A 26,727-nucleotide genomic window follows, 5' to 3' on the forward strand; every position below is an offset into this window, starting at 1 on the left:
TCCAGATTGTAGTGCGGATCATTCAAGGCCACATTTAACCAGATTATCATGTCCATTGGCATGGTTATTGTTGTCCAATATTTGCCCCTTAAACATCTTATAATGCACATATGTAGATCAGGGAAATGTATTTTTTTTTGTTCAGGGTCACCCACTGTACTTTTAAACTGTGGGTTCTATTCAAGCACCCCTAGCTCACTACTTGCGACTTAATCGATTGTTCACCGTTATTTACATGCTGTTCATATCGGTTGGTTACTTCATTTTAGCAGTGCACAGTGGCTTCTCTCTCCCTCAGCTCCATTTAGCTCTTCCTCTGCATCATTTAGAGATAAATGTACATGTATTTAATATAGGTGATATGCCATAATGGAGTACAAATGATTGGCTGCTGCTGTTGGCCTGCCCTCAGTGCTCTGCTTCTTCTTTCTTTTCTCTCTGAAGGTTAATGATTTAACCCACAGTATCAGTGTGTCTTAATGTCAGCTCTCGGGCGTGGTAAATCAGCTCAGTTTGTGATGTGTTGCAGTAAACTCTGCGAAGTGGGAACGCAACATGACACTGAGTACCTTGAGGGCAGATCAGGTTACACAGATGCCGTGTTTGTATATGATAATGCTTTGTTTGAGGAAAAAACATTCCTGGGGAGTAATTTCAACACAGATCAGGTCAGAGAAGAGCAAGGATGGCTTTTTGCATGAGCAGTAGAGAAGATGCAGATGAAGGCCTAACATGGCTGGCTGACCCCTGTGGGTGGCTGATACAAACATGCATGCTGGCTCCCTCTGGAGTCCCGTCAGGAAACTGTCAGCTTATCCAGATGCCAGCTGGCTGAATACCTTTCCCCCCTCACCCTTGATAACATTGTGTTCCATAATGAAGGTCAGTGGTACTGAGCTGTTTATACAGCACAGAGAGTTGGCCCTGATGCACACTGGGATTTCCCCCCCAGAAGAAGTTAATGGAGTTCCACAAAAGATCTCACATCATGCATAAAAGACGATAGTCTCCAAACAATACAAACATATGGCAACAAGGAAGGAACATCCTTCAGATGTTAGACACACCACTGCTCTGAGGAAACAAGCTTAATGAACATGATGTTACACATATACAGAAGTGATTTTGTATGTAGAGTCAAAGTAGAATGTTTTTCAAATACCCCAGATATAATGAATGGTTACATTCAATCTCTCTCTTTGCCAAAAGAGCATGTTGTGAGGAAAATTCATATTTAATCTAAAGTATACAGGGAAAAGGGACTGGAAACATTTAGGAAAACGTTCAATTTGTAAATATTCAGTTCGCTGTAAAAATAAAGCAGCATTAACAATGAATCGATGAATCGTAAAGTCATGTAAAAACAAATCCATGAAAGCTACATCTGCTGGGTCACCGTCAGTAGCACTCCGTTGTTTTCGCTTCCTTGTGGCCTGTTAGTGCAGCCCTGCTGAAAAACGCTGCGGTAATGTTGTGTTCAACAACAGTCGGACATTCCTAAACTCTGATAATTGTCCATTGATTGATGAAGTAAAATGACAGACTTAGTAGTGGATTGTTTAAAAAAGATTTGAAGAAAAGAAGAAAATATGTGAAAGGGGGTCAAACAACATCACAGCGCTTTTCATTCGTGTCACTGATGTTAATGTTTAATGTTTGGGCATTGCTTTAAAAAAACAATTATTCTGCTTTTATTATTCCTTCCTTGTTTAAACAGACATGGACAACTGGGTGGTAAAAAAAAAGAAAGATTAGATACTTGCATTTAGTGAAATCAAACAGAAAGACGAATATGTTCCAGACATACAATAAGAATGAAGTCAGTGTGGGGTCACGTGATAAACCAATGGCTACAGTAAAACAAAGTAAGGCAACAAAACAGTGATGTGTCGACTTACTTCCACTGTTTCGTAGACCACAGTTAACACACAGAAGAATGACTTTTATAAAATACGGATTGGCAGATGGAAAGTGTTGAATGAGCATGTTGTAGGACACTTCAGTGGGTGGATCTTCACACACACACCAAAAAAAAACATCATTCCTTATATAAACAGCACTAAGGTAAGAAGGGACAAGAGATGAAAGAAAAAACGTCAAGTATGTCACATGGTCTCTTGTGATTTATTCATTTCGCACAGGCGGTTCAGCGCGTGGTGATGTCAACAACTTAAAGTACAGCGACGTCGTGAGTGGTGGGATGTCCGAGCTCACGGGGGAGCACGTGAAGGCGCCGTGAGCCTGCCCTCAGCCGAGCAGCAGTCAGCTGCGTGTTTACTCGCTTTGTCAGCGGTGTCGGACCCCTCGTGTTCCTCACCTGCCGCCGCTCGGAACCTTGGACTCTCGGCTCCGGTGACGGACTTCACTATCACACCGTCCTTATCAGCTCCTTCTCTGTCCCGCAGCGGCTCTCTTTATTATTTTTATTTTTTTATTTCATTCTGGGGCTGGCCCAGCCTCTCGCGGACCTTGAGCGAGGGCACCTCGGGTTCATAGGTCTCTTCGTTTTTTTGCTCTTTCTATTTTTTCCTTCTCTCTCTCCGTCTCTCGCCAACAGGGAACGATGACGTTGAAATCCAATAAAAACGAACCGGCCGTCCCACTGGAGCCCGTCGGCAGCGTGCGGACCGCGCTCTCCGACCTGTACCTGGAGCAGCTCCTTCAAAACAAACCAAAGTCGGACAAGGTAAGGCGGCCGCCTCTACCCTCCTGTCGTGTTGTTCGTTCTCCTTTCTTTCATGTTCCTTTATGTGTTTAGTGTTCTCTCTGCGGCCACCACATATTGTTGGTGTACACGTTTGCTTCCGGGAAGCGGAGATGGGGCCACATGACCGCTGGGTGTTCATCAATCTAAAAATAGACGCAGCCCCTCGCCCCGCACAACTGTCGGCAGAAAGAGCGTGTTCGCCTCTTCAATTGAAACAATGACACGCACACACACGCACACACACACACACACACACACATACACACACACACAGAGCTTTAGAATAACCTCTGCGCCCTCTCAGTATGTTGCACCGTCAGCCTTCCAGTAGACATGTCATCGGCAGATTTCACTTCTCCTACCCCCCCCCCCCCCCCAAAAAAAATACCCCCCACATAATATGGAAATCATATGACAGATTGGAGAAACGAGACTGTGTCACGTGTGAGAAGTGACGATGGGTCGGTGGCATGGAGCCACACCAATTGTGTTCATTGTAGTAAAACCCATAACACGTCATGTTAACAAATGTGACAGTAATGTCAATTTTAAGGCGACATCAGTAAATCAAATCAGGACAGGATGAAGTGTCATGCAGGATGAAAGATGATAGGTGGACACACACACACATGTAAGAGAAAGTTGGTGTTAAGAGTCCATTTTTAATTCTGCCTCCTGAGAGGAATGAATGTCAACAGTGAGGCGGAGGCCTGGGCGGCTTGTTTACCACATCACACTGCACCAGGCTTTTCGTTTAAACTTGTTGTCACGCCGAGGGAAGGCTTGGGGTTGTGAAAACATCTGGCCGTGGCCTCCAGGCGAGAAAAACACCTTTAAATCCACCACCACCGCAAACTTTAAAACTTCCAAACAGCGGCCGGCAACTCCTCTCGTGGGGGTGAAAGTAAATTGCCCCCGATGACCTCTGGCGCTCGGATAAGGCAGCCAGTGGTACTGGGTGGACTCTTTGTGCCGAACAACTCCTGTGAATTTGAAAAGGGAAATGGGGAAGGGAGGAAACTCCTTTCCTGATATCAGCAGTTTTGTTTTTTTGCTCAATAGCCTTGAGCTGTGATCTTGCCAGCGCGTTCTTCTTCTGCTTGATGCTGATTTGCGAGATTGCTGTCTTTTAAGTGAGGTCACGTGGGCCTTTATCGCTCAGCGGGGACGAGGGGTGACTCACTGTGTCTTCTGGATCCTTTATCTCTAGTTTGGTCAAGGCACGTTCACCGGCCTCGCCGGTTCTGCTCCGTTTACAGCAGAAGTGTTTTTTTTGTCCTGCCTTTACTCTGAGTTATGATCCTCTGGGAGATGTCCTCCTTAAGACTCAAGAACTGTGCTCCAGCCAGTCATGCACGTCAAGGAAAACCTGTCGTTAATTTAGCTACACACACTTCAGACCTGAAATTAATGTTAGGATCCCAACAAGTTAAGTCGAATCCACCTTCAGACGAAATGAGACCGAGCGCTAGATAGACCTTTTTTATTTTTCTGGAATCAATCCAAACAGCTTCGGCTCGAAGGCGGTAGCTGTTAAAGATTTGAGTTTGTCCGTGATCTGCACTGTTTCTTCACATATAGGTCAAATATTGATCTCGTTCTGCGCTCCTCTGACAGATCAATACATCTTTTCCTACTGGTAAGCGATCCACCCCAAATCCTAGAGGGGGGGGCATTAATAATTAATGTGGACAAAAAGACAAACAGATTGCGATGTAACGTAATCAGTCAAATTAGATGATGGTACCAAACGTCAGGAAGCAGGTAGAACGATCGAAACATATTTACAATGTGTAATGTGTTTATTTTCTTTTTTTTAAAATGGGCCCGTCACATTCTGTTTGATCTACTTGATCTCGCCAGATAAAGCCAGAACAGGAAGCGCTCTGCTGACTGCACGTTGCCCTTTCAACCTGTTGTTTATTGTCCCTGTTGATGCCCCCACACCCACGACTGGTATTCAGGTTTCTCCGAGGGTTTCCTGGTCCCGGTCCCACTCCCACCCACACTGTGTTGACTGTTAACGCTGATTGGGGACACACTGTGACAGACCAGATGAATGACCTCTTTAAATGTGTGTGTGGGGGGGGACTCGTTTTCCGGATTATGACGAGACACATTTGATTTAAAGGGCCTTTTTTAATGCTAATGTCACACTAATCACATTGCATTTAAATATGATGATTAGATTTGACCTTTGGTCAGTTTTCAGTCCTGAGGGGTGAGCGTTACACAATATGTTTAAGAAAATAGGTTTAACTTTTAATGGGATCACTGACACACACAAAACAACTACCAACATTAGGCTTTATGATCACCCAGATGGTCTAATTTGCTTTACCTAGCGTTGTGGCTCATCACGTTAATTTACAGTCGTCGTGAGATTACAAACATTGTACACGGCAGCAAATCTAATCTCCTGTTGTCTCCGGAGCAGCTCTGAGTTGAAGTGATTTGTTCTGAGAGTAGCAAGTAAAACAGATCTGGATTTATGTGGTGAGTTTCTCTGTATCGCTGCACAGATCCCTTTTCGTCTCGAGGGTTGTAATTTCATCTGTTCGCCACGGGACTCCATCCCAAAAGCCCCCGTCTGGCACCGACCTGACATACAACAGCACAAGTGCCAGCAAACAGCTATCATGGTGCAGAGAGAAAAAACAACTGGTCGGCGTTCATGTCTCCCACGTTCAGCGTGAACACTCGAATTGCCACCTCTAACTACGAGAAGTTTGTTTGCCTCACAGAGCACCGTCGTTTTGTTTTTTACGGTTCCATACAGTGCACACACACATACTTGTTAAAGATAAAATCCAAACTGCTGTGATGGGCAGTATTGTGTAGTCGAGCTGAGGGGAGGTGGAGGAGGGCAGCGATAATGATATTTATTGGTTTATTGTAGTGCTGAGGCTTTTTTTTTTTTTTTTTTTTAAGTATTGCTGACGTGTCATTTTTGTGAAAACATTTTGTGCTGATGCAGGTTACCGCGACGATTCAGTGACCAGTTTCTGAACCTCAATGTGCATTCGCCGTTCCATCACATACACGAGTCCTCGCCAAAGAAAAGCTATTTCTTTTCCCAGGGATCTTAATTTATTGGTTCTTGTGTATGATCCCTCTTGTCCTCACCAGGACGACTGACAGGGATCTAGACTGGATACCACCTAGTGTTGACACTGCAGGGACAGTGGACGTCCGGCTTTTAGACTCTTCTTTGGCTTCATTTAGGTGTAAAAGCACAGTATGAAGCCACAACTTCAGTCTTTGTGCTTTTCTTTGATCACCAACACCCAAAACTTTTGAGATTTCCTACGAAAGAATCGGTTTCCTTACATTAAATGCTTTTCCTTCGATGCGATGACGTGATGCGAATGTCGGTATCCATGACCACATGAACCTGGCAGGAGCAGATCACTGGACGGGGTTAATGAGGTGTTATAACGCCGGGTTAATTTTCAACCCTGAACATATGTTGAAACTGCAGATGAAACGTAGCTGTTGGCCCACATCAGCAAGAAAGGTTTTACTGCAGTGATTGGAAATGCCAGTGCGATAATAATCTGATCTGCCCAGGTGAACTGAATGTGATTCTTTGGAACAGTGTTTTGCAATAAACGGCATGCTTTTAAAAAAGATTTAGCAATTGTATTTATCGTAATGCTTTTCTTCTTTGTGTCTTTCTTCCTTTTAAACAGGTCGCTATGCAAACCTATGAGAATAGGGGGGCTGAGGTTTACACCAATGGTAGTGCAAGACACATGAATGGAACAGAGCTGACCAGGATGAAAGAAGTAGAATTTGAAAAGAATCCTTCAGAGCCAATGGTATACAATCTGCCTCACACACACACAAACACACACAAACAAAAACTCATTTTTTTGAAAATATAGTTTTATATTTGTGCTGCTGATTCCTCCTCTCTGACTGTGGTGTTGGCCTGCAGGGGGTCACTCTGAAGCTGAACGACAAACAGAGGTGCACCGTGGCCAGAATACTACACGGCGGTATGATCCATAGACAAGGTAATGAATCGCATGTTGATTTATTTCTGCGCTTTAGAGTTAGTGTTGGAAAGAAAATGATTCACCTAAAAGGTCAATCTGTGCACCGGTGTCCACAGGAGGAGGCGTGCCTCGTGTCCTGATCAGTGACTGTATCATAAGATGATCAATATAATATCTTTGACAGACATTTTTTAATACGTTATTGCCTTCAGCTTATCTCTGAGTAAAATTAAATATTACTTCAGTTGCTGCTGGTTCATATTAGGACAATAACAACTGTACGTACAGAGACTGAGCCCAGCTAATCACTGGCAGTTTCTCCTCCATCTCTCCAGGGTCCTTACACGAAGGCGATGAAATTGCCGAAATCAATGGGAAGAGCGTAACCAACCAAACTGTGGACCAGCTACAAAAGATTCTGGTGAGTTGATACTTCAGAACATTTTCTCAATTAAGGAAAAATAGTGGCGCTCCTGTTAATGGTCATTTTTCTATTTTCTATTTCACATCGTCTACATACAGAAAGAAACCAACGGAGTGGTCACCATGAAGATCGTTCCCAACCTGCAGGGTCGATCCCGAGCCTGTGAGGTAAGAACGCCAGCGGCAGAACTCAGCTGGGGCCGCGTGTGTCCCATTCGCCCTCCGCTCAGACTCGATGGTTTCTTGATGGATTCGATTACTTTTCCATTCATTTTATTTTTCTTCCACAACCTTTTTTTTTTTTCTTCCCCAAAGCATTTCGTCCTCCTTATAAGGTGATTCTTCTGTTAGTCAATGAACAACCCAGGTGAATATAAAAATTAAGAACATCACTCACGGTAGTCTTGCTAACTTGACTTGAAACACTGTGGTAGTGGTAGCGATTAGTATGCGATACATAAACCCTAACCCTAACCGTGAATTTAAAAGGGCTTTAATTCTGAAGCCATATTTTATCATGTTTATAAAACATAACTGCTTTACGTCCTGTCTTTGCTCTGGCCAGTGATGGTAGTCTACCTAAAAGCTTGTAGTCCATTAATTTGAAAGCCTAGTTGATACAATCTGCATACTTAAATTCCCAACTGAACATTATTTTTGGTGAACCAGACAACTCCAGCACCCATTTCTTTAGTAAATAATGGGTGTACAACTACCACTGGAGTTACTTGGGGGAAACCAGAAATGTTCATGAACCGTACTAACAATAGTAGTAATTTACCCCCTGCGGAGAATTTACACGTGGTCCTGCGGTGATCTCTGACGGCTTAGCGAAGATTTGTACGTGCGCTCATCTCTCCCGGAAATTGAAATACAAATACCTGGTGGGAGTTGGTGTCCAATCGTAGGTATGAATAAACAAAACGTGCTGCGGCCGCACGATTGGTTGATATTTAAACAGACGCCAAATTAGTTGGCAGCATGGGAAACACTTTGACTCCTGGGAGAAAGCTGCTCTTTAAATTTGAACTGAGGTGTCCGAGATCATATCATCAATGTGTATATTCTGTTGAAGGGTGAATCTACTACTTAACATTTGTAGAATCGATATGTATAAACGCCACCATGAATATTTATCTGCATTGATGCTGTAAAGGTATCGTATGTCATTAAAGTTTTAATGTCCATAACATTAAGCTCCCGTAGCAGCTGTTGCACAGTAGAGAAATACACATGAAAACGATGTTGGGATTTTGAACATATGTTCAAGATGTACCTCATTTTTATGGCCTAAACAATAAGGAAAATCTAAATGCTGACTATTTCAATTTAAGCTTCGAGATTAACGTGTTTAATCACTGTATTAGTCTGCAAAATATCTGATCCATGTTCAGTTATCCAGAAACATTAAGAAAAATCTATTTATAAGTTACACAGCAATATCCTGGCAAAGCAGTGTGGAATTTCTTTCACCTACATTGAATACATAAGTATCAGAGAGTGTATTTAAAGCTGACCCACAGTAGGCGATGGTAAGATCTGCAGGTTGTCAGTAAAGTCCAGTTCCAAACACCACATACATGCTGCGAATGCTCTTTAACGATTTTTGAATTCAGAATATATGCTCCTAATTTACAGATGTACATGAGGGCTCAGTTTGACTACGACCCCACCAAGGACGACCTCATCCCGTGCAAAGAGGCAGGTCTGAAGTTTCAAACCGGTGACATCATTCAGATCATCAACAAGCAGGACCCGAACTGGTGGCAGGGCAGAGTGGAGAGCAGCGCTGCTGACTTCGCCGGGCTGATACCCTCCCCGGAGCTGCAAGAATGGTAAACAGCTCCGTCGTACAATCTGATGACTAATCCCGAAGTACTTAACATGCCATGCCAGAGACCTCAGGACTGTGCGAACTGTTCCCAGCTTGACCTAAATCTCTGTGTCCACCGCAGGAGGGTGGCGAGTAAAAGCAAGGCCAGAGAGGGCAGCCAGTCCTGCAGCCCGTTTGGGAAGAAAACAAAGTGCAAAGGCAAATACCTGGCCAAACACAGCTCGAGTGAGTGCATCCCCCAAAATCACTTCCTGCTCTTTCTCTCAGATGCGCTGTCGTACAATTTGTGTCTGGAATTCTTTTGCAGTCTTCGACCAGCTGGATGTGATTTCTTATGAAGAGGTTGTTCAGCTCCCGGCTTTTAAAAGGAAAACGCTCGTGCTCATTGGTAAGCTTCCAAGCTCAGTTACATTACAGGGATCAAAATTCTGAAGCGTATAATAAAACATTTCTGATCACCCACACTGATCCAGGTGTTTTAAAAAAAAAAGAAGAAAAGAACTGTTTTTGGAACTGTTCTCAAACTACGTGCATTTTAGTGTGATTGTTATACAGTGGTACTTCTCTGCAGCCAAGTATTTAATAAAAAATGTCCTTGAAAGTAAGAATTCTGCTTTATTTTTTTAGGTGCACCTGGTGTAGGAAGGAGGCACATCAAAAATGCACTGTTGACCAAATATCCAGAGAAATTCTCCTACCCTGCACCACGTGAGTTGACCCACGCTCGTCTTTTCATGAGATGCTGCTAAGGTCGTCCAAATTGCCCTTGGGCTAATTCTTCAAATTTGATTCTACACAGACACCACCAGAACCCAACGTAAGGATGAGGAGAATGGACAGGAATATTACTTCATCTCCAACGAAGCCATGACCAAGTCCATCTCTGGGAATGAGCTGCTGGAGTACGGAAGCTTTCAGGGAAATATGTTTGGCACCAAAATCGAGACCATCCAGAAGATCCACGAGCAGGGGAGAATCGCTTTGGTGGATGTGGAACCACAGGTTGGCATTTATAGGTTTATGGAAAGCATTTGTCTTGTTGTGAAACTGTTTAAACCTCATCATTCTATATGTTTTTTCAATGAAGTCAAACAACCTAACACAAGTTCCTCTTCTGTCTTCTTTTCCTTTTTAAAATGAAGACCCTGAAAGGCTTGCGGACGGCTGATTTTGCACCTCTTGTTGTCTTCATCGCTCCGACCATCACAGCTCCTCAGGTGCTACATCTCTATTCGAATGTGCTCAAATATCCGGAAAACTCCCATCAGCTACCAGCTGCTGACCCTGATTCTGTCTTATCTCCTAGATGGAAAACCTGCAGATGATCCAGAAAGAGTCGGATGCCATCCGGACCACATATGGACACTTCTTCGACGTGGTTCTTGTCAACAACGACGTGGATGAGAGCGTCAAAGGTGTGGAGGAGGCCATGGAGCGCGCCACCTCCACCCCGCAGTGGGTGCCTGTGTCATGGGTGTACTGACAGCAGTCTGGCGCCAGATATAATACCTTTTGTTTGATTCAAATGCAGTGCAATATCACTCCCACTTACACGAAACCTCTCAGTTAGTGATCTCCCAGGCGTGTGTGGGTTTTAATCTTTGGTTCATGTTAATTGTCACTCAGATTTTTTGCACAAGTGCATCTATTAAAAAAAAAAAGAAGAAGCAATATATAGAAAGGTTTGTTTTAGGAAGTCGAGAACCTCACCAGGGATATTTTATTTGGTTGTTTATGCGTTTGTGCTTCAGGCTTTTTGGGATAGTTTTTGGTGCCGCACACCTTTTGTGATCGTCGGAACGTGAGCAAATGCAAACTAGGACCACAACTGTGACTTTTAGATAACAGGATTTGTCATGTACAACATTGATTCTGGATTCATTGTCTTTTTAATCATTGTTCTCATTAGGTTGTACCATGAAAGTGATATTCTGAAACTGTTTGTCCATACAGTCTGTGTAACTCCATACGGCGACAATGTCCTCCACACAAAACCTTTCAGTCGGGTCGGTGACCGCCTCACTTGTCTCATCTCATCAAAATTGTATACCTCATGGGATACTGTAAAGGCACTTTTAAACAGAAAATAAATTTCCCTGCTCTGTTACAGCTGCTTCTGTGTCATAAAGAAACATATTCTTCAAATCCCTTCCATTTAATGCACAAGACAGGAAGACGCATGGCATTGTCGATGAGGAGCAACACCAGGAGACGCAACAGTAAAGTTTGATATATGATGAGTAATATTTTGCCAATTTGACAAGACTACAATTTATTTTATGTCTGCTGCCTGTACGGTTCATCACCTAAAAATCTCTGTAAATATTTGAGACTCAGAGCAGAAGCAGAAGGATGGTTGAGGCAGAAGGTTCAGGTTTTTCCTAGCAGAGTCATGGTTCTTAGCTTTGATCAATTATAGATCAAGACCTGTGGTCTGAGCCGCACAATACTAATAATGCATATTTATCTCCCGCATTTCAATTCCTCCCTCGTCCACAGTGTGGGGAGAAATGGTTACAGGTTATACATGACAATGCATAGTTGGAAGTGTCGTCTTGATTAACTCAAAATACATAATTCTGTGTGGAAAACACTGCTTATGTGTTCACTTGTGTCCATCAAACTGAACGTACACACATCATGTAGTGTTGCAAACATCTGAGATGATTCAACCAGTATGAATTATTTTGAATTAATATGTGGAAACAACAAAATAAAAGAACTGGTTCATGTAATGTAAGCTAAACTATCATATAACAAATGTAATTTAGGCGTTAGGTCTTTAAACACGAAACGGATCTGTAGCAACAAGGGATGCAGTGGCACATTTAGATAAGCTAGATATGCTCATTAAATGAAAAGGAAAGTCTTAAAATAGCTGACAAATCATAAAAGAAATTGATATAGTTTACCCAACGGGATTAGGAAAAACAGGCTTTATATAAACAGCACAGTACATACACACTGTGCACACTGTAGTATCCACCATGTTTTTAGGGTTGTGGGCATTGTTGAAACAAAGCTGTCTTATGCTGCCACCATGTGGCCACTCTGAAAACACAGCATACTATATGTTATGTTCACCCTGTGAACTAAAAGACACAATTACATCCTATCCTGGAACCACGCATTATATGTATGTATACATATATATTTATTTTTTGTGAAGCACTTTGTGAGTTTTGTTTCTGTAAAAGGTGCCATACCAAATACATATACTATTATCTCTCATTTACAATGTAATATACAGGGTAAATAATTGCAGTATATGGGTAATATTGCCTATCAGAAAAATGGGGAGTAGATAAAGTGACGATGGACCAAACAATCAGCAGTTGGGGATGTTATATGTAGCCAAAATAGAGGCTGGAGAGACAAATTGCATGTTCTTCTGTTTAACTTCAAGTATTTCTGTTACGAATACTGGAGAAATTAGCTGGTTACCTAATCCTTGACAATTATATGCTTCTGTTTATCTGTTTCTGCCAACAGATAAACCTTTGTCAATTTTTCGTAATTGAAACACGAAGATCTAGTTGAAAAAAATACGATTCACATTTAATATGTACCTCCGTTTATTCGTGTCACCCATGTTGCCAATCTAGCAAAGCCTCCTGTATTAATGCCACACTCAATTGCTGTGTTTCACTGCTGATATGGGCTCTAAATCAGTGTTTAGGTATTTGTTAGATGGAAAAGCCTCTCAAGAGCCTTTGATTCATCTACAGTCACAACCCTGCTCTACACACACACACACACACACTATCACACACTACTTTAGGCCAGTTGAGGAGATTTGATATGTGCATGGATGTTTGAGTGACTGGATTTAACCCGACTAGAGATCCCAGTGTCAAGGACCTGTTGTGTATACTACTTTCTTTCTGCAGACATGTTGGTGAAGCCTTCTTACATGGAACTAAGCAAAAAGAAAAAGAAAAAAGGGGGGGTTCCACCTGAGACCTTTACAAATTATTGATTGGATTCTGTAGTATGTAACAGTTGCTTGCGTCCTTTATGAAGTTTATAGTGCAGTAATTCAACAAACCCTGCCAATCATAATGAAATTAAATATTTAGATATCAATTTTAAAGAACTGTTTCTTCACTTTCCTCGGGGAAACCGTAGAGCCCCCAACAGGAAGGGCCACCGGGGCCCCAGGGGCCAAGCCTCGGAGCACATGGGCCACATGCTCATATTAATTATGTCAGACGCACATCATTCTGCCAGCCTGAAACCACAGAGAACCCCTCAAACAAAAAAGGGTGGGCAAATCATACCCAGGTGACTTTGCTCTCCATATATACATTCTCCCTTATTCATATTTACTACGAACGATAACTACCAGATTCACTGCGAGGCTCGCCACACCCCCTTTCGAGGGGAACGCCATTTTGTTGACACACAGACGTTGCCATTGAAAACAAGCCGCTCTTCTCTGCGCTTTAGACGCGAACGCGGCGCTGACATGTCCCGCGCGCGAGGGGGGTGACGCGGGCACGGTCCCCGCAGCGGCGCGTGCGGAACAGAGAGCGGCGCGGTCCCGAGCGTCACACGCAACAGCGACTCCCTCCCCGAAAGTCTCGGGCCTCGCGCTCCGACATGAAACTCGCCTCCGATTGACGTCACCGAGCCATCTCTGTCCGGCTAATCCGAGGCGGCTGCTCCCATCACGCCTTCATTACCGCACAGGGCTCTGACCGCGCCGGGCTCCGCTCCACAGCCTCCCAGGTGCCGCGTCGTAGAAGTAGGCCGAGCTGATAATACAAAATACAAAAATAAGAGAGAATAAAACCAGCGCGGGGTTTCTCTGTAGCGAAGGGGTACGCCATCTCAGTGGGAGACACGAGCCAGTGCTCCTCCTCGGCTATATAGGCAGGGGAGCGCCACGACAACCAACCAACGGCTGCCAGAGGCTAGAGAGGAGCGCAGAAGGCACATCCACATCCACCTGCCACTCGCCTCGCCCGCGCTCACGCTCGCCAGTCCGGCTCTCAGCACCGCCGTCGAACCAGCCCGATACCACAAGCATGTAAGTAGACTGCGATGTCGTTTTTAAAATAAAAACGATGCCGTCCCCCGCGAGTGACGCTGGCGCGTTGTCCCCCAGGGGCTGAGGCTTTAATCTCCGCCGGAGGGAGTCGCGTTCGTTCGTAAGTGGCCCGCGCGTCGTGGCCGCGGCGCCGGCGGAGAACTAGCTGGGTCCCCCCCGGGTCCCGGGTCCCGGGTCCCCCCCCCCCCCCCCCCCCACACGGCTGTCCTTCTCCGGTAAATGTCACCCGGACGCGGCGGCTGTAGCGCGTCGGCCTAACCTTGGAGCGGACGGAGTCGCCGGGGTTCTGCACCGTTCGACTTGTTCTTCTTTTTATCGTTGTCTGCTTTTCTCTTGAGGCGTTGACACGGTGGTCGACCGAGCTCCGTGTTTTCCGTCGCCTCGTTTCTTTTGTCGTGTTCGTGTGGCTGTTTGCCCTCGAGTCCGCACGCACGCATTTTTTTTTTCCCCAAAATTCCAGTTCGGACTGGTTGCCAAATGGAAGGACACCGTCTGGACGGGCTCCCACGGGCTAATGAAACATGAGAAAATAAACGACCACCTAAAGGAAACTTCCTGTACAATGAAATAAAAAAACATTTATCATCTTGTTGCTCGTTATGAAACATCTCCAGGGCTGTGTGTGTGTGTGTGTGTGTGTGTGTGTGTGTGACCCGCCGGTGACGATTAGGCTAATTCTAGAAACGGCAAGGACATGTAAATGTTGAACGAGCCACATTGGCCGTGTCGGTAGCCACACGGGGCCCGTTTGGACGATGTTCCACGAACACGAGCGCGGACCAGTGTCGAAGACGACGATATTATTAGCTCTGAATGAGGCTCAGGCCTAGTTTGCGTGATATTGGCAGCCCACAGGCTGGAGGGGGGAGGGGGGGGGGGGGGGTAGCCTAGCCTCCCACTGTATGTCGTCGATTGTCGTACGAGGGGCGGACGGCCGTGTATCTCACCGTGTCCGGCACTTGCTTGCGTTTTCGTCGCTAAATGAATCCTGTAAAAATGCTGCCCCCCCCCTCCCTCCCCCCCTCCTTTGTTCCCCTTGTGTTTTCACGAGGCAAATATGTATATAAGTGCGGTGGGCAAAAGGACGAGGTGCCTCTTTGCATAGAGCAGGCGCTCACATCGTCCAAATGACCCGCTGCCGGCGCACGACATGTCATTGAACAGTGGCGACATGTCCGACCACAGCCCCCCCACCCCCACCCCCCATCCGCCCTGTTGTAACGTTTGTCACCAGCATTAAGTTATAATCGCTCATCCAAGTGTATGAAATCCAACCGCCCCCCCCCCCCCACCACCACCCTTCGCAAGGAAACTCCCCGCCATCGAAGTGGTGGTGGGCTCTCGGTGTATTTACAGGCCCGTCGTGCGCGTTGTGAAACGTGACGTCCTTCGGGACATTGTGTATACATATATATATATATATATATATATATATATATGTATATGTATATGTATATGCCATATATATATAGGCCCCGAGCTGTGGGCCAGTTCGGGAGCGTCGAGCAGGAACCAGACGGTGTTCTGGTCTGGTTCCTGCTCGACGCTGTCCAGGGCTGAAATGTCGCTGTCCAGTGCTGAAAGTCAGACCGCGTGCTTCTCCGGCCAAACACAGATCCAGTGGACCAGGGGCCTCATCTATTATTATAGTTATAGTCAATTTTATATCAAGTGTAAATTACATGGTGATATTCTATCTATCTATCTATCTATCTATCTATCTATCTATCTATCTATCTATCTATCTATCTGTCTATCTATCTATCTATCTATCTGTCTGTCTCCATGTCCTCTTATGATATTGAGGTTGCTGGAAACTCTCTCAGACCTGTCAGTGTTGCAGGAGCCCTCTTTGGAGACCACAGGCTATTTTTTTTTTAACTGTCTCGAAAAAGGGTTGAATATATATTTAGTTTTAATTGAAAGTCTGACATTGGTGGTGGACTTCCGTTTAGAGCGGTGGAGCCCAGCATGTCAGGTTAGCTGCCCGTATAGGAGTTCCATTTGTATTTTGGACTGAAACGATTTGAAAAATAGGACGTGCTCTCAGGAGCAAGTTAACTATCTTTCGATTGTTTAACTCAAATCAAGAAATGTATCTATAAACCGTGGAGGGGGTTGTACTCTTGAATGTTTCATAACCATGGAAGCATGCAAGGTCACGATTGAATTCATCATCTTGAACTAAAAGACCTCCAGTTGGTCCATCCGTCAAACGCGGCAGGCGGTTTATTCTCAGGGTGTGCAAGCTGGTGAGACAACCTGACACTGCACCAGCAGCTCTCCTCGGTTCAGAGGTGACAATAGTGTGAATGTCTTCACAGGTCGCACCTTGGTGGAAATACTTTCAGCTACCAAGTGAAAAGAACCAATCCGCAAATTCTAAATTTTTTAACTCTATGATGATCACTCTAATCTCGAGAGATAAAACTTTATATATATTTTACACATGTTTGTTAAAGCCACTAAATATTGCTAATAATTGTTTTGTGTTGGCAGTCTGTGTTTGGGCTGGTTGACAGCTGACAGGGCCCACCAGCACCATTAAGCCAACTATTCAAAAGGATTTGTTGTTGTTAGAGGATTAGTAATGTGTGAGCTCGTAAAGGTGACCTTTATACAGAGTTATGTCTCACACTGGTCACAGCGTACTAGATCCTTTTGTTACAGCGTACACATTTTCATTTTCAGACTCCATTGATTCATTTGGATCGGTGGATATCAATAAAACATGCTAAATCAAGCGTGCTGAGCCACTCCACACTAAATCCAACCAATATCCAAGATTGAATGTTGAGAATTTATTGATATGGACAGATGTTGGTATTGAGGACAAACTCATATTAGCAGGTCTACAGAGTTATTCAAAACTATTTGAGAGTATTACATTTTTATATGTTCATGTCCATAGTAAATTGTACGTACCTGCTGTATATTATGCGTTTAAGTGGCGACATGCAGGATCAAATTTTCCCTTTAGAGGAACCTGTATCTTTCAAGTCAGACAACAACTTTAAAAAAAAATCAACGACATTGCAATAGCAAATGGAAGGTTCTTGAAGTTAGAAATGGAAATGAATGGACATAATACACATCCAGCATCAACAGCAACTATTTCTTGTCCAAGAAAAACTAAATTATGAGATTTTATTACATAAACATACTTAGATCAGAACAAGAATTACTGGTTTTAAGAACAATTTCATTCATACCAATGACACTCAATTTAACAATCCATTTGAGAAGGAAATGGTCCATTAAAAGCCCAATTTGAAGCTTAAGAGAGTATATTTGGAGAATCTGATGAATTTAGAAATACTGACAATCCATTTGGTTTCGGTGCATCATAAGCCTTCTGTCAGTGTGACAGTTTGTCAATAGTGTTCACTGTAGCGACTGTCACTCAACAATGGTTTCTGCTAATCTTTCATTCTTCACCATTCATTTACGATAAACAAAAGGGCAAGGATACAAGACAAACCCATTCCGCATGTCTTTGGAGACGGAGAAAACCCATGCAGACACACGGAAACGTCCCTGGTTTCCAAGAACCATCTCACTGTAGCACCGTCGTGCGACCCGGTGAAGGGACCTCACTGTGTTTGTAATATTTCTGGCGTATCTGCTTCACAAGCTGCAAAGAGCAGAGGTGGTCATGGAGGCATTTTTCATGTAACCTTCGGTTTTCAGTGGTAAACGACACTCTCACTTTACCTCGCTGTCTCTCACAGCCACTACTGATGCATAATGCATCCATAAGAATAGGTCTATGTAGAACACAATACAACATGACATGACAAATCAATTCAACTTTAGCGGAAGCCGAGCCTAGTCTTTGTGATGGAGGGTAATCACCTGAGCATCCCAATGCCAACATACGGGAGTCGGTGTTCAATTTTTGGAACGCAGTGAATTCTACAAATCTGACAAATCAGATTGGATTCTGATTTGAATCTCAATTCCCATTTTTAAACGTGAGCACTTTTCCTTCCTTTCGACGCACACGTCTGTACCACCAAGTGTCTCCGTCACGTTCAACCCCGTTCACCGAGAACATACTGTATGATAAGAGATCTAAAATATCTGTCACAAAGAGGAAGAGTGGGGACATCATTGGACATGTGTATATCTGAAATATTTGATCTTCATTCCCACATTATGAAGAGTTTACTCGACGTTAAAGCCATTTTGCTGCAGCGGCCATGGGTTCGACTCCGACCCTGACCATTTGCTGAATGTCCTCCCCACTCTCTCCCCTCTTTGCTGTAATCATTGTCATCTATCAATAAAGCATAAAAATGCCCCAAAAATATCTTTAAAGACATTTTGCTGATCTGATTGTAATTTAAACGAAATGGGTAGAATAAGTCTCATAATTTCCTATTAAAACAATAAATTAACACATAGACACTTCATTATTATTTTTTTTTTAGTAGCCTTTATCCTTTAATCAATATATGTATTTTTTTTTTTGTTATACTCAATAGGTCTGCCCCAGCAGCTGGAGCCCCCGGAGCAGAGGGAGGGAATCAACCTCCCAACCTCACCAGCAACCGCCGTCTGCAGCAGACACAGGCACAAGTGGATGAGGTGAGTCCTCACCTCAGGTCAAACAAAGTCATGTGGTCAGACATGTGGTCTCTTTCTGCTTGCTCACAGACTATACAAATTTTAAAAAAAGAATGAGAATGACTCTTGTCATTTGCTCAAAACTGCGATTAGAAATGAAACTTGATGAACATTGAATCATAACTATCATAACTCATAACTATCTTTCCCCAGGTGGTGGACATCATGCGTGTAAACGTGGACAAGGTTCTGGAGCGTGATCAGAAGCTGTCAGAGCTGGACGACAGGGCCGACGCCCTGCAGGCTGGAGCGTCTCAGTTCGAGACCAGCGCTGCAAAACTGAAGAATAAATACTGGTGGAAGAACGCCAAGGTGAGGACAATCTGCCGACATTCTTCCTCAAATAGCAAATATATGTATATTAATTATGCCTTGTCCCATTGATTTCTGATTTGCTCATGAGAATACTTTTCCTGGGGCTTCAATATCACTGTGTCATGGGTCGTACTGGTTAGAAATTATATCTAGTCTGCACTTGTCGGATCTCAGAGGATTAAATGGTGACGTGTAATTTCAAAATCATACCTGTGATTAACCATCTTTCAAAAAGTAGGAAAAAAAATGTGCTGACTTTCTAACACCTTTCTCTCCAAATCCGCTGGCTACAGATGATGATTATCCTGGGTGTGATATGTGTGATTGTCCTCATCGTCATTATTGGTAAGAAAACTTTAAAACTCTATGGGAATGCAAAATGAATCTTTGTTAAGGTGATGGGATCAAGTGTAAAACTGTGTAAAAATGACAAATAATGTACACATGTATAGTTTAGAGTACTTTAGGTATAGGACATGTCCCTAAATGCAAAATATATTTTATTTGGAAGCAAAACTGTTGTCATTTGAACACATTTTAATAGCTTTTTGTAACTAATACAGTTCTCTCAACATTATGAATTAGACCTGACCCTGTTTCCTCTCTCCTGTCGTTCTACAGTGTACTTCAGCACCTAAGAAGAGTCCGTCCTACCCCAGTCTGATCCCAGCGTCCTTGCTACAAAAATGAAAAAACCCTCAAATTGATGACAAAATTAACCACAGAAAATTAATGTACTATATATATATACATATATATATATGTATCTCTCCCTGGTTAGCCTCGATATAACACCCCTAAACCCCTTCAGGGCCCCATGGCTCCCCCACTTCCACCACCTCCCCGCCGGACCCCTGTCAATATTTGTCCTGTGAGTGTGTGGCCCCGTCTCCTTTCTGGGTCCTCTCGGCTTTTCTAACCCGCCGTGCCGAGAACCAAACACTTGTGGCGATGCAACAACAGAAAAGGAAACAACGATTGGCGATAATTGTTACATAACTGATATATATATAGTTCTTTGTAGAGTTTTATTCTGATATATATACTGTTTTGTAGGTGTGTGTGCGTGTGTATGTGTGTGTGTGCATTTTGTATTTTTTAATTTTTGTATTAATTTTACGTATTGCTTCAGCGTTAACTACTGCCTAATAATCAAAGTGTGCATCTTGCATGTTCTCATCATCCGTCTGTCCCCCGGCTTATTCTCTCTCTCTCTCTTTGGTGTATTTTTGCACAGTGGAGTCGGTCTCCGTTTAGCTAACGAAATACTGATTCATTTGCAGATCCATCTGTATCACTCGTGTCCACTGATAAGCCAGAGGGCTAAAACTTGAGCCGAGAAAAAATGTCATGAAGTTACAGAAATCGGTGCTTCTCCTCAGACAAAACGGCCCCCAGAACTCCCCAGGTTACTGCGGCTGCACATTTCTATAACTTGATGCCTTCGAACGTTCAAGTCTTAGCTTCTTTAATGACTTCTCTCAGAGAGTTATCGCTCGTTGATATTGATCAACCGTACAAAAAAAATGCATGAATCGTCAAACTAATCCCCAGTAACCATCTTCCCCAGTTCTTTCCACCTGACCCTCCGAATTATCGGGGTCATTTCTCCACATTTCGTTGACATCAACTGTAATAACTTTCATCTCACGACTCTTTAACTCTTCTGTCTCTCCGCATGCTTTGAACACCTCGACCTCTTCTACTAATTTCAAAACTGCCATAGTACCAGATGGACCAATGTCTGTAGATGTTTGTTTTTTATTTAAATGTTACGTAGTGTCTTATTTCGAAAACATTCCTTCATTGCAGTCTAGTGCAAATGCTATTACTGTAGCACATGTAATTGTAAGTATCTTTAAAAAAAAAAATAATATACATGCGATGAAACTTGTCGAAAACGTTGGTCATACAAACCATAGGAAGAAAAAAAAAAGTTATAGTTAATAGCTGTAAGGGTTAGTTATGGATAGACGGGATTAGACTTTCAGTCTTTCCAAATTATTATTATCTTTTTCTAATGTCCGTGGTGTTATCCGAACATCACACTTGCGGTATACTGTGGAGATGTTATTAAATGATAAAAGGTGGATATGTGCTTACCAAACAATTCTTATGCCAGGGGATACAAACAGGGCCATTGCATAAATTGCCAGTTGCTTAAGTTGCATCAAAAAGTTGATTCTCTCTGGCCCATTACCTATGTCAACACTGAAAAGCCTTAGTCTCCAGTCACCTTCGTTAGTTACTGTAGTTTTCTTGCAGTCAGACACGCCCTCACACTTTTCAGTTTAGTGTCGCAGGAGTGGCTGACTGCAGAAAAGGAAAATATAATGCACAAAACAACCTTGTTTTTGATGGCGCTGTCTAGCTGGTCGATAGCCTGGCCAAAGCAGATCCTCCTGCAGCAAAACCTCTCCACACGAAGAGCACAGAGACAAATGAGAAAAAAATGACACTTCAGCCTTAATTTGCAAATCCAGGAACAGGGACAGAGGCTATCATGAGGGAAAAATGTCAAATTCACAGTTGAGTTATTATTTTTGGGGCGGTCCGTTAACTTCGGGGTAAGTTAGTGACGAGAAATGGGAGAAGCAATTGTTTCCTGACGAAGAGTGTCCTGCCAGTGCAGTGGTTCTGTCTCAGTGTTTCTCCCTATAGTTAAGGCCTTTTTTTCTTTTTCTTTTTTGAATACAATAGATTCTATTTTTTATTATAGTATATTTTTGTGTGAAACAGACAGGTGAAGAGGAAAGTGTGCGATCAGTACCACTTTGCCGCCAACAGCGGCGAGCTCCTCTTTGCCTCTTGGTCTGCTGTGTTTTTTGTAATTCAGCTCCATGTGTTATACACTGCCAAACAACAAGGGGAGAGGCTTCGATTGTTACTGCAGTTATTTCTTTTCATCGGTGCCCGCACTGGTTTGGTCTTGACTTATTGTTTGACTTCTTTTCTTGGCGTCCTCTCCTGTGTGTCTTTTCTACCCCCCCTTTTCGGCTACTTCATGAGCAGGAGAGCACTTGGTTTTTAATGGTTCGGTCAAAGTCAGGCCTCGATGGGAAGACACACACCTCAAAGGTCTGTTTATTCACAGGGGTTTGCCTGTGGTTTGATGCGTTATCTGATCAAATTAGGTTTTTCGTGAAAAGGGAGGATTGAAGGGTCTGAAGTGATAACAGGATGAGACCCAGCTCCTGCTTTGCTGGATTTGTCAATGGTCATAAAATGTATCAATTCAGCTGTTAGAAGGTGGAGTACAGGCTGTGGTCACCAGAAGGCTGTAGAGACCACGAATCAGCTGCAATATTCCTGATCAAGTGCGTGTCAAGCCTAAGTAGCCTCGCCTCTCTTCTAACTTTCTATCTTCCCCACGTGCTGAGTGGACCAGCCCGGCCCCCTTTACTCAACCCAGTGATTCAGAATCCTACAGTGTGTGTGTGTGTGTGTGTGTGTGTGTGTGTGTGTGTGTGTGTGTGTGTGTGTGTGTGTGTGTGTGTGTGTGTGTGTGTGTGTGTGTGTGTGTGTGTGTGTGTGTGTGTGTGTGTGTGTGTGTGTGTGTTAGAATAGCTCTGTCTCTGGAATATCCCTGGTTTATCCCGACAGATTAGGCCGCTTAAATCTCAGAGTGAGGGCACGTTGTTACCTTGACCACTTGAAGTACACGAGCAGAGAGGTCGCAGATCTGCCAGCCGGTCCTGTCGGGACGAAGGACCCCCGACCCCGACGAGCCAACTCTTCCTCCCTGCTTCCCCGACATGTTTTCCCTCTAAAATAAGAGCGAGATTAGACTGCAGAAGATTACCAAAGACCAGATTTCCATGCTTACGCTGCCAACTGCCATCAAAAACAAGCACAGAGAAACAGGTTACTCGAGCTGTCCTGGTCTGTGTTAAACAGCTTATGCCCTTAATGAAAATCTATCCACAATTACAGGACCTTTTAACGATCACACACCGTTCGTACGGTGTGCCAGTTTGGCTTGTGAGTGTGCCATTATGCAAGTTAAACCAAAAACATAGGGACCGCACGCTTCAAATAAGACAAAGACAGTCTCCCCACCATGTGTATCCAGGTCCGAAGAGCCTCTTCGATCTGGAACAGGTTTTTAGACACATGATCCTATAACTAATAATAGCACAACTCTTCTTTTTTTCTGTCTCCATAGTGCTGCTAAGTTTTAAAAACGAAAAGACATGTCAAACAAACTACAGCTATTAGACATAAACCAAGAAAAATATTGTATAAAAAAAAAAAAACTACATTGTTTGGTGTTGTAATATGGGGGTGTTTTGGGGGGTAGGGGGGTCCTATATCCTCAGGTTTAAAGGTTTTAGCAATTTACCAAAATATATATATGAGGACAAAAACTATATTAGAAAATTGTAAATTGTTTTTTTTTTGACAATAGAAAAACCATTATGAGGTTACGAAGGTGGTCCTTTTAGCCACACAGTGGACTGAAGTGAAGCAACACTACTGATTGGGGTAGGACTTCTGTGTCATCCGTTAATCCAATTGTTGTCCTGTGAGCGCTCAAACCAACTTGGTCACGGTGTTGAAAATGAAGTGAGCGCTCTTCTTTTTTTTCTGTTGCTTTGCTGTCTGTTTGAAATGAAGTGCGCATATATTTTAACACCGTGGCACTTTTTTTTTTTTCCCCTGTTGTGATTCGAAGATTGTGGAGGGATGGGAACACGTAATTTCGATGGAGAATATTGTTTTACGTCAACCTCGAGAATTGTTCAGTGATCTCAACTAAAAGCTGCGTTCAGGTCATTCGGTGGTCATCCGCAATGCAAAGTTGCCAATTCTTTCCCTCCCGGGTTCGAATTACAACCGATGAGCTTGTGATTCAAACTTGGAAGGACCCAAGCGGAAAAGGAAGAGAGCAACAGAGGCTATGAAATCTTCAACAAAGCGTTGTTTGATATGTACAATGTGGGGAATGTTCCCCTGACGCTTCCTGTTAGCACCTAATGGGATGAACGCAGCACGAGGAGGGAACCTTATGAGTCGCTGAATGTTCCCTAGATGGCTGTAAACATGTAATATTCAACTTCACACATCAAATGTTTTATTTTGAACCAAAATGTTGTTTTTTCTTTTGCATCAATTTGGTAATAACTCCAGATGTCACTGAATTGTTTGTGTGTAAGCACTGATGGGTAAAGGTAAAGTAAATGGGGGGTTAATGTGGGGGGGAAAGTATTTTTACCTTCAATTGTCCAGAATGCTTAGAATGATTCTACAGTTTACATCAGATTGCTGTTTGTATCTATGAGATATATATTTTTTGTTTGAAACTGTTTATTTTTGAGGAGAGTTTTTGATTTCTCTTTGGGACTGGGGTACCTGGGATTGGAGGTCCATATTGCCCCTGTTTGTCTGGCCTCACAGGAGGGACAGGACCGGAGGATCATGGTCAATGTGCCCAGTTTGATCGGATTTCTTTCTTTTTTTGGTTTTGCTTTTTATTTATTGATAGATTTATTGTGCTGTCATTTGGTATGGGATTAGAAACTAAACAAGGTTGACTCGACGTAAAGGAGAGGAGACTGAATGAAAAATTAAAGTGCATAAAATAATTGTAGTGTAAATCTATCAATGTCTTATTATATTGATGAACATCATGAAATATATGTATATTGGAAAAACAGTATCTATGACAACTTGTATTTTGTGTGTGTGTGTGTGTGTGTGTGTGTGTGTGTGTGTGTGTGTGTGTGTGTGTGTGTGTGTGTGTGTGTGTGTGTGTGTGTGTGTGTGTGTGTGTGTGTGTGTGTGTGTGTGTGTGTGTGCTTCATGTGCTTTGTGGGTGTGCAACAATGGGCAGATGCAATTTTGACTGCAATTCTGGGACCTTATCTGACCTGTATGAGTAAGCATAAATTTATTACCAACACAAAGAAAAAAAACCCCTCTTTCCTTAATCCATCCTGATCACATGTTAGCCACCTGGAGCCTGACAGTACAAATTCGCATTTCTACATCCCAGCCATTTAGTTCCACACCCTATATTCACACTAAAACACACACACACACTCAAGTCTACTGTGCTGGAAGTCACATCACTGAAATCTACACAGCACACACAATTAGAAATTGCACAGATCCCACATGTAACCTCTCATTCAAAAATGTTGACCTGATAAGAAATGTCTGCCATCATGTTGCCACTGGAAATGTTATTTCATCATATACTTTACATACATACTGTATTTTGGCATGTGACCACAAATGGTGCCCCCAGAGCATTTATTCGTAGTACCCCACAAATCTGTAAGCGGTCAGATTCTGTGACACTAAAGGATCACGACAACGGTAAAAAAAAAAAAGGTGACAAGATATTTGCAGTTGAGATGCCGTACACCGAACACAACACTACCATCTCTTTATCTAATATCTATTATATGGTTTCAATTTGGGGTTAGCAACTATCAGAACGTGTGACCCTCACTAAAAACAATATAGGGCCACACACGATTGTAGGTAACATTTATGAAAAGAACATAGACAGAAAATCAAATTTGTGTTTCAGAATCAGGTGTAACTTTACATAAAGTGTGGATACTGCAACAGCCTGCAATCCTGATGGAGTAGCAGTAAAGAATTGTTTTTCAGTTGTTAAAAAAAATCGCCACAGTGATAGTCACTTCCGGTTACTTTATTTTGAAGAACAAAAAGCGGCTCGTGTCAACCCCCGTGCTTTTCCGGTTGTTCTTTCATTTTGTCTTTAGTTCCCAATACATGCGTTTCGTTAAATAATCATACAGCCATCCATAGGTCATCCCAAAAATATTTTCTATATATAGAAGATAGATATAGATATATATGCTACCGACCGACCGACTGCACTATCTTCAAATCTAACCACGTGTCGGTCCATAGCATACCGGACTACCGAGCTGGTGTAAAAAACAAACAAATCGTTCAAAGTCTAGTAAATTGTTCCCGCCAGAGACCATTGGAGTCGTATTATATCACATATTGTTATTTGTAGAAATATAATGAGAGTACACGTGACGTGAGGGGGAAACGGTGAAGTGAAATGAGCCCACCTCCGCCACGGCAGCGCCAGCGTCCATGATGTAGTTACACGTTTTCACCACCAGGTGTCTTCATCATCAAAAGTAAAGGTCCCTGTATGGACGATAGACTGTAGGTACTGATGTATTCATGTTATGGTATTCAAGTGGTGCACACCACTTTGCCCTCGCTGCATATTTCTGCACTTGTGGGTCAGTTTATTGTGTAGAAAAATCCACATTGAAACACATTTTTTATTTGCATATCAAGTGTTTAATTTTAGATATCCATTTCTCCAACAGCAACAAATCACGATGAACCATCTAAAGATGAAACCTGAAGAAGTAAATGGTGCACAGGGGGGCAAAGCCAAGCCTGAACACATGCTATATCCACAAACTGAAATTTGTGTTTGTGTTACACAGTTACATACACGTGTACAGTAAAAAGAGTGGGAAAAGCCTCACCAACATTTAAATGTAGCTATTTTAATCCATTTGCAAATACCAAACAACAACTATACATTTTCTTTAAACTTAAACTGTTTGGCCAATTAGTCAAAAACATACTGCAGTTAACACAGTCATGAATGAGTACCAGGCTTTGTGAAATTTTATCTGTGCTTTTCGTTATTAAAAAAATACACAGCGTATTATTATCTGTTGCTTGAGAGCATTCGTCCCTGTTTCCACTGTGGAAGGAACAGATTGTTTTCTAGCTATAATATTGTCATTACCTG

General features: G+C 43.0%; 2 protein-coding genes across 2 annotated transcripts; both read left to right on the top strand.

Annotated features, from left to right (window-relative positions):
* The first annotated feature begins 2,161 nt into the window (after positions 1-2,161).
* mpp1 (MAGUK p55 scaffold protein 1) lies at positions 2,162-11,072 on the top strand. Its single transcript, XM_035624648.2, has 12 exons — positions 2,162-2,686; positions 6,400-6,528; positions 6,648-6,726; positions 7,044-7,129; positions 7,231-7,299; positions 8,770-8,966; positions 9,087-9,190; positions 9,273-9,353; positions 9,593-9,673; positions 9,765-9,967; positions 10,108-10,182; positions 10,272-11,072. Exons 1-12 carry the CDS (start codon positions 2,564-2,566, stop codon positions 10,446-10,448), a joined length of 1,404 nt encoding a protein of 467 aa, XP_035480541.1. The 5' UTR covers positions 2,162-2,563; the 3' UTR covers positions 10,449-11,072.
* Positions 11,073-13,377: 2,305 nt separating this feature from the next.
* vamp2 (vesicle-associated membrane protein 2) lies at positions 13,378-24,618 on the top strand. Its single transcript, XM_035624651.2, has 5 exons — positions 13,378-13,997; positions 18,506-18,608; positions 18,801-18,959; positions 19,256-19,307; positions 19,584-24,618. Coding segments are annotated over exons 1-5 (333 nt in total). The 5' UTR covers positions 13,378-13,995; the 3' UTR covers positions 19,601-24,618.
* Positions 24,619-26,727: the final 2,109 nt, after the last annotated feature.

Source organism: Scophthalmus maximus, chromosome 2 (genome assembly GCF_022379125.1).
Source record: "Scophthalmus maximus strain ysfricsl-2021 chromosome 2, ASM2237912v1, whole genome shotgun sequence".
In the NCBI taxonomy this organism is placed as follows: Eukaryota; Metazoa; Chordata; class Actinopteri; order Pleuronectiformes; family Scophthalmidae; genus Scophthalmus; species Scophthalmus maximus.